The sequence below is a fragment of the Natator depressus genome, chromosome 3 (genome assembly GCF_965152275.1).
Source record: "Natator depressus isolate rNatDep1 chromosome 3, rNatDep2.hap1, whole genome shotgun sequence".
NCBI classification, from domain to species: domain Eukaryota; kingdom Metazoa; phylum Chordata; order Testudines; family Cheloniidae; genus Natator; species Natator depressus.
The window spans coordinates 134,097,519-134,112,984 of NC_134236.1; the positions used below are offsets into that span (position 1 = coordinate 134,097,519).

The 15,466-nt window shown below is 43.4% G+C and overlaps 1 protein-coding gene across 3 annotated transcripts in view; it reads right to left on the bottom strand.

Annotated features, from left to right (window-relative positions):
* Positions 1-15,466, bottom strand: part of ARID4B (AT-rich interaction domain 4B) — a 146,350-nt gene that overhangs the window by 60,064 nt on the left and 70,820 nt on the right. For 2 of the 3 annotated variants that reach the window (XM_074948867.1, XM_074948865.1), the window contains exons 8-11: positions 12,416-12,554; positions 2,856-2,935; positions 1,277-1,350; positions 196-341 (exon numbers count right to left, since the gene is read on the bottom strand). In XM_074948867.1, the coding sequence (XP_074804968.1) occupies positions 196-341; positions 1,277-1,350; positions 2,856-2,935; positions 12,416-12,554 (439 nt within the window). Of the gene's footprint in view, positions 1-191; positions 342-1,276; positions 1,351-2,855; positions 2,936-12,415; positions 12,555-15,466 lie in introns of all 3 variants that reach the window. The other variant, XM_074948866.1, reaches the window with a different exon arrangement.

A 15,466-nucleotide genomic window follows, 5' to 3' on the forward strand; every position in this document is an offset into this window, starting at 1 on the left:
TGAAGAGGTAGCTTCCTGAGTCCATTCACAGTTATTAATTTGGTTTCCACAGGGAGGTTTTACAAATAAGAATTTCATCTAAGAAAGACATGTGTGTTAAAGATACAAGGAGCATGAAAATCTGTGCTTGTGAGTTCTAAGCAGAGTGCCAATATACAGCTGATGAAAACAGACAGTTTGCAATGTTATACTTGCCTCTTCTTCACTGCTATTATCCTCCTTTTCTTTTTCATCTTCTTCCTCTTCTTCAGCTTCACTGCTGGAGCTCTCCTCTTTCAACTCAGTCTTCCAGTTACTGGGAACAGTTCTGCTTTTACGGAATTCAAGGGCTTGGTCAAAGGCTGCAAGAAGACCAGCATTTATTAGCATTAGAAGAAGGATCAATTTGCTCCAAAAAAATTTTTTAAATAAAATAAAATAAAATAATAAAATAAAATAAAAAAGAAAGAAAGCAAGCAAGTAAGCAAGCTTAGGGGAAGGCAAGGGAAGAGTGAGAATCCAAATCATAGGACTTTAGCAGTGTTGTTCCGCAGCCACTCCTTATCTGCATCCTTATGCAGAGGTGCTCAGCCATGCATACCCAGTAGTCTCTACATCAGGCACTCCAAGCTATTTACAGTTGTTACTATTTATGCTGAAGTGATGCCTAAAGGCACCAACCCCCTCTGTTAGGCCATGTACAAACACATAATTAAGAGGCATCCCTGTCCTAAAGAATTTAGGGTCCAAATTAATGACAAGACGCAACTTGTGGATAAATAAAAGGGTAGGAATGGGAAATAAAGAGGATTGAAGTAACAATAATATAAGCATTTATTTTCAGATTAGATTCAAAGATTAGTTGAGCACACAATGTAGCTTGCCAAAGAGCCCACCTCTCCAGCATGCAGAATGTGTGGAGGCAACCCTTTCAAGGCTATCCTGATGAGTGCACCATGGTGCAAACAACTTTATGAAGGTCCAACACAGGGGGGCTGGATTTCAGACAAAATCCATGAAGTTGGTTTCCACTACATTACTACTCCTTTTGTTTGTTGTTCCAGCATATATAATCAATGCATTACAGTTTTTATGCTTTTAAAGATTGTGCTTGATGACTTTTAGAAATGAAAAATTTCTATAAGTCTGTAGACAACATCATAGGGAAGCCATATTTCTGTAATTTTACAGAATGCAAAAGCATGCTTTCTTACATATTTGGTGCAATATATACCACTAGCTAGTTGTAATTAATCAAGAAAAAAATGCTCTTTTTGTATTTAAAGGCTATTCTTACCTTGTTTTAACAAAGCATCAGGCTTTGGTGAAGTTTCACTAATTTCTTGAACATCTTTTCTTGGTACAGAAGCACTAGAGAATTTAAAAGAGTGTTGAGAAGGCAACAATTATTTAAAGTATACTTCTTAAAAATCACATATTTTTAAAAGCCAGCATTTATCAAACTGGGGATCCTAACCCAAAGGGGGGTCGCAAGGCTAAGGTCGTGAGATCAAGGATTACCATACATCAGATTTTCCCGGACCTGACCTTTTTTTTGGTCCTCCGATCTCTGTCCGCGTAGATTTTTGAAATACAAACAAATGTCCGTGATTTTTCCTGGCTCATCCTGTTTCCTTGCCTTCAGAACTGGGTGGTCAGACAGCGGCAGCTGCTGGCCGGGGCGCCTACCACTGGAGACAGTGCCATCACTCTGCAGCAGTGCAGAAGTAAGCGTGGAATGGTATGGTATTGCCACCCTTACTTCTGCACTACTGCTGGTGGGAGCACTGTCTTCAGATGTGGGCAGCTGGAGAGCTGTGGCTGCTAGCTGGCTGCCCAGCTCTGAAGGCACAGCCACTGCCAGCAGCAGCGCAGAAGTAAGGGTGGCATGGTATGGTTACTTAGCTCTGTAGGGATGTGCACTCATGCCATGAAAGCTATGTCCAGAAACAAGGTGGCGGGTGGGGGGGTCAGGTCATCAGAGCCTGAAATATTTTCAAAGGGAGGGCCCAGAAAAGAAAAATAGTTTGAAAACCCCTGTTATAAAGGGTAATATCAAACAACACACAGAGGTATTAAATGTGTAGAAAGAGCATATGAAATGTATCTGGACAATAAATCATGATTTATCATGCAAGTTTATTTCAATAAGACAATATCTTCTTCAGCAAGTTAAATATTGCTGACAGTTAATTAAAATATACCCTTTTCACTATTATAGTTTCGTACAGTATTAAAAAAATGCTGAAAAAATCCAACTGCCTTAAAAATTTGGGTGGACCATGAGTAGGGTTCCATGTCTGTCATGGAAGTCGCAGAAGTCACAGATTCCATGACTTTCCGTGACCGCCGTGATTTCTGCAGTGGCCGGTGTGGCTGACCCCAGGACTGCCCAAGCAGATGGCTTCAGGGTCAGCTGTTCAGGTGGCCCTGGGGACAGCCACACCATCCGCTGCTGGAGCGGCTCTGCAGCCAGCTGCTCAGATGGCCTCGCAGCCAGCCACACTGGCTGCTGCTTGGGCGGCCCCGGGCAGCTGGTCCTAGGAACCTCCCGACAGCGGTCCCCATGGCAGCCAGAGCAGCAGCTGCTCTGGAAGTGGCCCCCAGCAGTTGGTGCCGTTGCCCACCCCCTCTGCCCCAGGTTTAGTCAGGGGTATTTACAGTACAAGTCATGGACAGGTCATGGGACATGAATTTTTGATAACTGCCCGTGACCTGTCCAAGACTTTTACTAAAAAATACCCATGACTAAATCGTAGCCTTAATCATGAGCATCCATTCATTAACACATTCAGGAAAGCATTCGCTTAACAGCAGGTGTCACACACTTTAGATGGTGCACATATTTAATTGGTAGCTTCTATGTTTCTACTCACAATTTACCATCCTTGAAAGAACGAACTAGAACATTGTCCTTTTTCACTGCAATATCATCACTACAATCTGGACAAACCACCTACAAAAAGATAAGAAAGAGGTAAACATTAAAAAAAAGATATGCTGCATTTATAACACTTTGAGGAAGTATTTAGAGCCTAACCAAGCAAGGCGCTTACCACCCTTACCTCCAACTGACTTCAGTGGGAGTTGAGGGTGCTGAGCAACTCTCAGGATTTCACCTTTAAGGGCCAATCTTGCAAATGTTTAGGAGAGGAAATCTGCTCCTCTATACAAGTGTTAGGGACCCTTAGTGAGGAAAAAATGGTTACTCACCTTCTTGTAACTGTTGTTCTTTGAGTTATGTTGTTCGCATCCATTCCAATCAGGTGTGCGTGCGCTGCGTGCACAGTTGTTGGAAATTTTCCCCTTAGCAGCTCCTGGAGTGGCGCCTTCATGGCACTCAATATATGACCCTGCCGACCTGACCCCCCTTCAGTTCCTTCTTGCAACAACACATCTCGAAGAACAACAGTTACAAGAAGGTGCGCAACCATTTTTTCTTCTTTGAGTGCTTGTTCATGTCGATTCCAATCAGGTGACTCCCAAGCTGTCCCCTAGAGGTGGGGTCGGAGTTAAGGAACCATTGATTGGAGAACTGCCCTGCCAAAAGCTGCATCCTCTCTGGCATGCCGTGTGATGGCATAATGGGTAATAAACGTGTGCATGGATGACCAGGTCGCCGCTCTGGAGATCTCCTGGATGGGCATCTGAGCCAGGAAAGCAGTGGATGAGGCTTGAGCCTTCGTCGAGTGCGGTGTAATAGGCGAAGCTGGAACCTTGGTGAGGGTGTATCAAGTACGGATGCAGTCAGTGATCCATGATGAAATGCGCTGTGAGGAGACCGGAAGTCCTTTTATCCAGTGTGCCACTGCTATGAACAGTTGGTTCGATTTCCTGAAAGGTTTCGTGCACTCAATGTACAATGCTAGCACTCTCCGGACATCTAGCGAATGAAGACTCTGCTCCCACGCATTGACATGCGGCCTGGGATAGAAGACTGGTAGAAAAATGTCTTGTTCAATGTGGAATTGAGATACCACCTTAGCAGGAAGGCTGGGTGAGGCCTGAGCTGTACCTTGTCCTTATGGAAGACCGTGGTGTGTGTGTGTGTGGTGTGTGTGTTTAGTGCTTTTAACTCAGACACCCTCCTGGCTGAAGTGATGGCAACCAGGAACGCTACCTTCCATGAGAGATACAGAAGGGAGATGTAGCCAGTGGTTTAAATGGGACTCCCATTAGTTTGGAGAGGACCAGACTAAGATCCCAAATGGGTACAGGTCGTCAAGAATGTGGGTACAGCCTTTCCAAACCCTTGAGGAAACGGCCTACCATGGAGCTGGTGAATACAGAGTGCCCTGACTCTCCTGGGTGAAACGCTGAGATGGTCGCAAGGTGTACCATGATACATGATCCTGCCAATCCTTGCTGTTTCAGATGTAGTAGGTATTCCAGGATGAGTGGTATAGAAGTCTGAAGTGGAGATGTGAGACACTGCTCACACCAGCACAAGAACCTTTTCCACTTAGCTAGATAAGTGGCCCTGGTGGAAGGTTTCCTGCTACCAAGCAATACCTCCTTCACCGAATTCAAGCATTGGAGATCCATTGGGTTTAACCATGAAGCTTCCAAGCCGTGAGATGAAGAGACTGGAGGTCTGGCTGAAGGAGGCGACCATGGTCTTGTGTGATCAGATCTGGGTAAAGTGGCAGTGTTATAGGGGTGTCCGCCGACATCTCCAGAAGCATGGAGTACCAATGTTGTCGCGGCCACACTGGGGCCAGGATGATCATGTCTGCTGTTTCTGTGGATCCTGAGCAGCACCTTGTGGACCAGTGGGACCAGCGGGAAGGCATACATGAGGTGTCCCCCCAAGGTAGCAGGAACGCATCCGAGATGGAGCCGAGACTGTGTTTCTGGAAGGAGCAGAATGTTGGACACTTCCTGTTGCTCCTGCTGGCGAACAGGTCCACCTGGGGAAAGCCCCACCTTTGGAAGACGGAATGTAAGACATCCAGATGGACTGACCACTTGTGGTTGAGAAACGACCTGCTGAGACGGTCTGCAATCTCATTCTGCAGGCCTGGGAGACTGGACACCTCCAGGTGAATAGAGTGGGCGATACAGAAATCCCAAAGCTGAAGAGCTTCCTGACAGAGAGGGGAGGAGTGGGCTCTGCCCTGTTTGTTTATGTAAAACATGGCAGTGGTATTGTGCACTTGAAGTCTGTCCTTGAAGGTCTGGCAGGCTAGTCTCACCGCTCTGAGCTCCTTTATATTGATGTGGAGCGGGATCTCAGACTGCGACCACCTGCCCTGAGTCTGTACATCTCCTAGGTGGGCCCCCCCAACCGAGGTCTGATGCATCTGTTACTAAGGTCATGGATGGCTGAGGAGCGCTTAATGGGACTCCCTTGCACGCCATGCGAGGGTCCAGCCACCAGCATAGGGTGTCAAGGACTCGCCCTGGCACTGTTACTACCGAATCCAAACTATGTCAGCCTGGGTGATAAACTGAAGCGAGCCAAGCCTGGAGTGGCTTGAGTCTCAGTCTGGCATGTCTGACCACATAGATGCATGCTGCCATGTGTCTGAGGAGACTCAAGAATACCCTTGCAGTCGTGGTGGGGTACCGCTTGAGAGTCTGAATGATTCCTGTTAGTGCTTGGAATCTGGACCCCGGCAATATCGCTCTCACCTGAACCATGTCTAGCACCGCCTCAATGAATTCTATTCTTTGGGTCAGTGACAACGTCAACTTGTCCATGTTGAGGAGGAGACCCAGTCTCTGGAAGGTATTTGTGACTAACCAGACTTGGGATTCCACCTCCTCCCTGGAACACCCCCAAAGCAGCCAGTCGTCGAGATAGGGATACACCTGTACCTGCCTCTTGGAGAAAGGTCGTGACCACCAACATGCACTTGGTGAATACCTGGAGGACCGTTGATAAACCGAATGGGAGCACCGTAAACTGGTAGTGCTTGTGATCGACCACAAACCTCAAGAAATGTCTGTGGGCCAGACAAATGGCTATGTGGAAGTATGCAACTTTCATGTCGAGGGCAGCATACCAGTCCTCCGGATCCATGGACGGAATGATCGAGCTCAGAGAGACCATGTGGAACTTCAACTTTACCATAAACTGGTTGTGTCCTCGCAGGTCTAAGATGGGTCTCAGATCCCCCCTTAGCTTTGGGGATTAGCAAGTAATGGGAGTAGAACCTCTTGCCCCTTAGTTCCTGAGGAACCTCCTCCACTTCCCCTAAGACGAGGAGCGATGCACCTCCTGGACAAGGAGTTGATCATGAGAAGCGTCCCTGAAGAGAGACAGGGAACGGGGGTGGGAGAGAGGGGAGGAGCAGAATTGGAGAGAATATCCCACCTCTACCGTGTGAAGGACCCAACGGTCCGATGTTATAAGGGACAATGCATGGTAGAAGTGGGATAGATGGTTCAGAAAGCAGGGGAAAGGATCCAGTATGGAGTCTGGCACGCTGTCCTCAGGCGCCCCATCAAAACCCTTGTTTGGATCCTGACTGTGGCTTAGTCGGACCCTGACCCTGGCGTGACGACTGGTTAGGAGGCCTACGCCTATTGTTCCTGCCCCTATGGCGGTGAGGATCCTGCCTTGGGTGGGGTTGATATTGCCTCTGCTGTTGCTGCGGTTGAGGCTTGAAAGGTTTTCTCTGGGTAGCAGGTGTATGCATCCCCAGAGACTTCATTGTTGCCCTTGAATCTTTGAGGCTATGGAGCCTCGAGTCTGTCTGGTCTGAAAACAGCCCTGCACCCTCAAAGGGAAGGTCCTGCAGCGTCTGTTGGACCTCTGGGGGAAGACCTAAAGCCTAGAGTCAGGAGGTTCTCCTCATGACCATCCCTTAGGAGATGGTTCATGCCTCCGAGTCTGCCGCACCAAGGGAGGCTGAAGGGATGTCCTGGCCATTGCCTTCCCCTCCTCAACCAGAGCTGAGAACTCCACTCTTGACTCTGCAGGGAGCATCTCTTTGTACTTGGACATATCATCCCAAGAGTTAAAGAAGGCGCCGCTCCAGGGGGTTCCTTAGCCGACCCGACGGGAGCTGCTAAGGGAAAAGTTTCTGACGACCGTGCATGTGGCATGTGCACACCTGATTGGAAATGACATGAACAAGCACTCGAAGAAGAATTTTTATTATGCAGACTGAATTTTTTAAAAATAAACTATAAAATATGTGCCAAGCAAAGGCACTGGCACCCACAAAACAATGTTTAAAAATAAACCCAGCAACAGCATAAATATAATGCAAATTAATCAACCCCCCGAGTCCTACAGCACCACAACCAGCCGTCCCCAACTTTCATATGCAAGGGGTGGGCCTTGGCGAATGCCATGAAGGCTGGCAACTCTGGATGTTATGGACCTGAGGAGAAAGGGGTTCCAAACATCTGGGACCTAACGTAGAGTGCCCTGCCAGCCACCCCCACCTCTTACAGTAATGGAGCTTCAGTGCAGGCGACTCTACTGACTGCACTTGTCCCAGCGTATCACTGGGATAGAGACAATTTCTTAGATAGGTAGATCTTATGCAATGTAGGACATTATAGGTCAAATGACCATCTACAATCAATTTGGAAATCAACAGATAGCTGGTGCATTTTGTAGAGCATAGGTTCCATGTGCTCACAAAGAGAAATACTGTTTAATAAGCAGTACATCAAATTCTGCACCAGCTGCAGTTTCTGAATAGATTAAGTTGCAGCCCCATGCAGAGAACATTACAGTAGTCTTATTTCAAAGCGACAAAGGTATGGATCACTGTTGCTAGGCCCAAGAAACAGACGCAATCTCCTAACCATCTGCAAATTGAAAAAGGCCATCTTGGCTGTAGCTGTTACCTGATCTTCTAATAGCATCCATGACCCCAAAATTGTACACCTGGTCAATCAAAGGCAAATGCACATCCTCAAAGGAGAAGAAACAGCACCCACACACTATCGCTTCAGGTGACTTACCTCAACCAACACCACTTCAGTCTTTTCTGGATCAAATCTCAGCCAACTAGCCCTCCTCTATGCTCTAATCTCCAGATAATAAGTAATGCAAACCAATAGCTCCAGATGAGTCACTGGAGATGGAATTATAAAGCTGCAGGGAATCAGCAGACTGAAAATAATGCAACCCATGCCAGCTCACTAACTTTTCCAAAGGTCTCATGTACACATTAAACCAGAGGGATGACAAGATGGAGCCCTACAGAACATCCTCTCTAACAACATTCAGGTAGGTTAGATCAAGACTATATAAGAGCAGCCTCTAGTATACGCCTCATCAAAATTAGGTCTTTAAATTAAAGGCAACATGGTCTAATGCAGAGGTAGTCAGTTATTTTTCGCAAGGTCCAAATTTCTTGGTCAACGTACAGTCAAGGTCCAGATGCCAGAGACAATAATAAAAAATAACAATGATAGTAAGCAAATAAAAAGATTTCGGGGTCCGTTCAAAAGTGCCTGGCGGTCCAGATTTGGCCCATGGTCCAGTTATTGACTACCTCTGGTCTAGTGCACTTAAACACAAGACTGTGAGCCAGAGTCCTCACTTCTAATCTTGGCTCTCTTACTGACTCACTGTGTAGGTTCAAACAAGCCCATGAACCTCTCCCTACCACACAGGAATATTCTGAGAATTAGGGTTTGCCCAAAAAGAAAAGGAGTACTTGTGGCATCTTAGAGACTAACCAATTTATTTGAGCATAAGCTTTTGTGAGCTACAGCTCACTTCATCGCATGCATCCGATGAAGTGAGCTGTAGCTCACGAAAGCTTATGCTCAAATAAATTGGTTAGCCTCTAAGGTGCCACAAGTACTCCTTTTCATTTTGCGAATACAGACTAACACGGCTGCTACTCTGAAACCTGTCAAGGTTTGCCCAGTATCTTGACTAAGCATAGCATTTCAGAAGCATCAAAGCTATTCCATCTTTTTTGTGGTCCAGAGAATATGTACTATGATACCAAATACAGTATAACAGAGTGAAAAAAACACATGCTGTGAAGTGTATTATTCAGCATTTTAAGTATATGTCTCTATTATTCACACCAATATATAGTCATTATTAACTATAATGTACAATAAAATTAAGCCAAAGTTTCTCTACAACAAAATAACGTTATTTAGAAGATTAAATTTAAGGAGGCACTAAATCCTTGGCTAATGAACTGAGAAAATAAACCCTTGGAGGCAGGCATCTTATCTTTTTGGCACTAACTTTACACTATACACAATGTGCTGTGTATATTTATGGAGCCGCATAACCGATTACAAAGTTAACTTGAGGGTGGTTCCTGATAAGGCACTGAAATAAGTTCTCTTTCTCCTCTTGCCTCTACACCACATACTTCATGGTACTTGGGAAGAATTAGTCCTGACAGCCACAATGGGGACTAACTTTATTTTTAAACTATATTTTAAAAATGCCCTCTGGTTAATCTGAGACAGGGTATGTTTCTGTAATTTGTACAGATTACACATTTTTAAGTTTTAACTGCAAGATTGTGAGAATAAGTAAACCACAGCAAAATAGCAACAAAAAGGCAGCAGTGAGTTTACTAATCATTTGTTGAGCACCAACAGTATACTCTGTATTGGCACATGATTAGGTAGAAAATGATGTATTAAACAGAAGAGTTTAAACTGGAGAAGAACGAATGGAAGGGTGAACAGCAGAACAAGTCTCGCATCTTGTTTTTTCAAGAGACAGTAACAACAAATTGTAAAATTATATTAAAATAGATCCACTGTTTGCATTAACACCTTACATTATGAAACACAAATTTTAAAATCTAATTTGCTTTTCACTATTTACACTCTTCATTTGCTTTGGTATTCACTCAGTTTGGATAATGAAAGAGACTTCAATTTCACTTTTGTATTAGAACATTTACGTTCTCTATACTGAAGAGAGTTGTATAAATACAAAAGGGATCTTACTTCTAGTCATATTAGGTTTGGTTAAAACAGTATGATCTACTGAAAGAGAATGATGTTGTTTGCTCAAGGAGGGTTATAGCTTGAAGCAGTTAAACCCACAACCAACCAGAATACTTCTGACTAAGATTACTTTTTTGAGAAAAAGCCATACACACACCCTTGTTTTTAAAAAGAAAAGGAGGACTTGTGGCACCTTAGAGACTAACAAATATATTTGAGCATAAGCTTTCGTGAGCTCATGAAAGCTTATGCTCAAATAAATTTCTAAGTCTCTAAGGTGCCACAAGTCCTCCTTTTCTTTTTGCGGATACAGACTAACACAGCTGCTACTCTGAAACCTTTTTTTTTTTTTTTAAGAAAATTAAGTACATTGAACAACAACTATGTTGTCCTATGAAATTTCGTAAGAGTGATGCTCTACTTTCTGACCCGTGGGAAATTCGCACAACAGTACTATGTGGGGAAACGTAAACTTCATACTTGAGGGTAGGATAGAGCTTCTGAACTATGACTACTTACAAACCCTCCCCTCCATATGTATTACTCTGACAGTGGCTTGCATAGGGTAGATCTCTGTGGAATAAAGTTTTGTGTAAAATAATCTGTGCTGGCTAGGACAGCACTAAAAACTCTGAAAATAACCTGTCCCAAGCATGGAAGTTTTCATTTTGCCAATTCAAGTAGAGGCTTATTTTTGAGACTTTCTGCACAGTTCCAGATTGTCCGGGTAAGCAACAGAGACAACACTATGTTATTATTATGGCTAATGTTATTGGCTACACTGGCAACAACCTGAGAGATTAAAATTGCTGGGTTTTGGTCACAGTGGTGGGGAAGTTTTATTTGCAAACCGTGCTGCACTACTGAACTAACTTTGAAGTATGCTGTAGTTTTAAATAATGACTGCCCCTTTGGTCTCTGTGAGAGAGAGATATGTGGTGATTAAAAAATATTGCTAAACTTCTCGATTTGTAATCCTCAGGACAAATACCCCAGAGAATAATTATTTTGTTTACCTAATAATTTCCAAGAAAAACCAAACTATTTTAATCTCCAATAAAAAGCCAAAAGAAACATCTCCTGCCTTCACCAAGTCCCTGGAAAGATGCATTGTAACCAATCCAGCTATACTTGAAGATCTAAGCTCCCAGCTACCTTGAGTAACACTACCGTTGATTTTCAGATAAACCCAATCCTACTGGAGGTTGCCGAAGGTATAAATCAAGGGAACCTGTTGATCAGTTATGAGTGTGTCCAGGAAGCCTGTCCAACCAAAGGGACATAAAAAGGTTTAAACTAATAGAACTGATTGTCTCAAGAGGTACTGAACAGGAGGTGTGGGGATATCCCACCATAGTTTTAAGTACAGCCTTCAATTAAGTAAAATGTTTTATTTCCTTACTTATTTTTAGTTTTTCATAATGCTACCATCCACTGACAAGAACATCTCACTGCTAAAAGAAAAGGAGTACTTGTGGCACCTTAGAGACTAACCAATTTATTTGAGCATAAGCTTTCGTGAGCTACAAGTACTCCTTTTCTTTTTGCGAATACAGACTAACACGGCTGTTACTCTAAAACATCTCACTGCTAGATATTCTGCCCTTTTTTGGCTAGCTTTCGCCGGCTTTGTTGATTCTCCCCTCCGAGCCTTCTCACCCCGACCTCAACAGGCACTGCTGCACTCCCTTGGAAAGCCACTGGACTGCACAGCAAGCCACAGGAGGAGGGGAGTAGCAAGTTTCAGAGTGAGAGCAGAGGATGACAGCTACTGCACTCACCAAGGCTGATGGTGCAGTACAGCAACTTTTCAACAGAGGGAGTGCACAGGCCTCTTTGCTAAAAAGAAAAATAAAGAGTCTTCAGCAAGTCTACCCCCAGAGCCAAAGAGAAATGAGCAGAATACCTCACAGTGAAAAATTCATAGCCATTCTTATATTATGTTTGAGAAAACCATTTTCTAAGTATACCGGCCAGATGCAAATGAAGTTTTAGGTGTTTTAGGTGTTTTCAGTTAAAAAAAAAAAAAAAAAGCATTAGTTAAAATCAGATATTTAGTCTAAGATAGTTAAGTGGAAATTTCCTTGAAAACATGATAGTAATCTATCTTTGTATTCAGCTAGAAAGATCATGGAAGAATAAAACAAGGTACTTATTCAGTTACTTAGCATTTCTTAAATTATCCCTTTTAATGAATCTTGGTATTGAAATAAAAATCACAGTAATCTAGAAAAGCTAACATTGGTTATTTAGCAGTGAGCCCTAATTAACACAAGTTATTCAAGTGAAATTAAGAAAATCAGTAAGTCTGATTATTTGAAAGATTACAACCACATTAGCATTTGCTTTTATTAGCAAACTTTTTTGATATATATTTCCCCTGGACAATTATGATACTGTTTAATGTTAAGAAACATACTACTGTGTACATTGGTTACATGTGAGTCACACAGGACAAAGAAAAAAGGACAATTACTATTCATTTGGTGCTTATAAAAGATTAAAAGCCTCTACAAAATAAAAATTAAACACTTACCAAGGCTGGAAACCACAGAACTTTCTTTTTATCCACATTAACATAGTCTACACATACGACTTTTCCTAATAGTTCATCAGTTTGTTTCCTATCATCTTCATCTTCATCACTGGATGAGGATGAAGATTCTTCTTCTGGGCTACAATGGGAAACAAGAGAGACTTAAACTAAACTTCATGATAGTGTATAGGTTTATAACCTGCCAATCAGAGAGGGTACAAAGCTAACTATCTGAAACAAAATTAAAGCATGGATAAGAGGAGATTTTTTTCAATTTACTATAGGAAATTTACAAAAATAGAAAAGGCTCCACATACTGTAACTCCAAAGAATTTTCAGGATGCAGTTTGATCACCACAGCATAAAAACCCAAATCACAGAACTTATTAAATCTTTAAATGCCTTCTTTTTTTTTTTTTTTTTTCCCAGAGAGACAAGGTGAGTGAGGTAATATCTTTTATTGGAACATCTCCTGTTGGTGAAAGAGACAAGCCTTCGAGCTTACACAGAGCTCTTCTTCAGGTCTGGGAAATGTACTCAGAGTGCCACAGCTAAACACAGGTGGAACAGACTGTTTAACTTAAGTAGTTAACACACATGGAAACTCCACAGCATGAAGAAAAGGAAGCAAAGCTTAACACCAACCCTTGTGTTTAGCTGTGACACTGAAGTGTCCAGCAGTGCTCAGGCTACATGAAGGGAGAGAACTGAATCAGTTAGCCAGAAATCAGAATAGTCGAACATTTTCAGGGGCCTCAAGTGTCTCTTTAGGAACAGAGTTTCTTTCAACTAGAATGGAGAACCTGGTAGAACTGAAACCAAGAAAAGGTCTGCCTTTGGGACAGACTCCTCACAAATCTTGTCCTTTGGAAATTTGTATTATTTGGACTTGGCTGCTAGGAGAACTTATAGGCAAAGTTTTACAACTAGAAAGGGCTGAGGATTTAATGGCTAGATAGATAGGAAAGATGCCTTCTTCTGTGTCACCTTTCAATACAATTTTGCTATTCTTTAGTGGTCTGTTCTCCAATGACTGAAGTGTGAGATAAGGTGAATAATTGGAGGATTTAAAAAAAGTGTTACATGTCTCAATTTCCCTCCCAAATATATCTTTTCGTTTCCTTCTTTATCATGTTGTTAAGCATTTTTCCCCATTTTTTTTTTAAATAGCAATCACATAAATTGATAATATTTTAAAAGAAGTCTTTCAGGCTGCTTCATAAGACTTTGGAACCTCTTGTAGAAAGAGGAGGAGGAGTCAGTAACCCCAATGTCTTTGTCAGATCAGTCAGTATGGTGGAGGGACAGCAGGACACTGGGGAGTGGGGCAATAGAGAAATTGCTGCTGAGCTTTCCGTCAGTGTGGGCACAATTTGCCTTTCCTTTACTTCAGTTCAGTCAATGTCGACAATAAGATAAAAATAACAGAGGGAGCTGTCTCTGCTGTGACCATGTCTATACAGACAAACACCCAGAGAAAATAAGTTTTAGTGAGAGAGAGACAGACTGAGGAAAGTACATCAAACTGACTCTGCCACAAGTCAGTTGGAAGCAAAAGGTGAAGCAATCAATCACAAACTAATGTATTGAGGGTGAAGAACAATGGTTTGGGCTCATGTGTAAATATGCTGCCTCTAAAGTAAAATTTTATTCACAGAGCCCTCCAAACATCATTGATGATGCTGGTGCAAACAAGGAAGTTAAGTGAAAAGACGTGTTAATTTCAAGCTCTGTTATTCCAATGGGGCAGGCTCAATGTACCGAAAAGAAAAGAATAAAATGTATAAAAATCAACCACATTTAAGAGTATTATGAACAAGGGAAGAGTTCAATATAAGCAGTATTTTAAAAAAATGACTATTTAAATGTCTTCTTAAGCACCTGTCAGAACGAAAGTGACCCTATTGTATTCTTGTGAAGCACATCTTTCTTAAGTACTAAATTTATTGCTGAAGACTTCAGGGATCGGCAATTTTACTGTTTGAAAAATAACAGAATGTCTAAAAAAGGAATCATAAGACCTTTTGAAATTCTTGACAAAACCCACTTCTACTGTATATAGTTATTTTTTTCCCACTACAGCAGAAAATGTTTTAGTCTGCTTCCAAGAAGTAGGGTTTGCAGTAGAACCAGATGGTCAATTCTGCAGTTTGAAATCTTCAGAAATCCCCTTTTCTCTGTTTTTTGGAAGGAAGTACATTTTTTAATAGGAACACTGAAGCACTACGATAGCCCTTTTGGTTGTGGTAATGTCTTCAGTCAATTGCTCTAGTCCAAAGCTTACTCCTGGGGGAATTCTGCACCACTGACCACATGCAGAATTTATGTCCCCTGCAGATAATACATTCTGCTGGAGAGGCACTGAAATTACACCTTTTCCCCATCGGGGCTGCTATGGCACCAGAAGAGAAGGCAGTCAGCTCAGCCAGCCACGGACAGGGAATGTGAGACTGCATTCCTCACAGTGCCTTGCCCTCAGGACTAAGGTAAGAAACCTCAAGGTATGGAGGGGACGGACAGAGCGGGGCACATGAGGCTGCTGGTGGGTCACACAGACTGGGGTTCAGAAGGGCTAGTGTGGGGGGGGGAGACTGAGGTGGGAGCATAGGAGCTAGTGGGGTGACAGCATTGAACCAGGGACTGAATGGGAGTGGGGATGCAGGGCGACATGGGGACAGGGAGAAGCGGATGGCTGAGTGGTGGTATAGGGACACATGGGGACGGGGGAGGAGGGGTGCAGGGACACATAGGGATGGTGGAGGAAGGGTGGCTGAGTGGGGGTGCAGGGACACATGGCAACAGGGAGAGGAGCGGTACAGAGACACATGGGGACGGGGGAGGAGGGATGGCTGAGTGGGGGTGAAGGGACACATGGGAACAGGGAGGAGGGGTAGCTGAGTGGGAGTGCAAGGACAAATGGGGAATGGGGATAGATGTACCTGACTGAATGGGAGAGGCTAGGGGTCAGCCTGGGTCTGCATGGGGGAGACTCCCCAATTCCCTAACAATCCCTACCCCCTCCAAAAAAACCCCAACTGTTTCATATTTCTC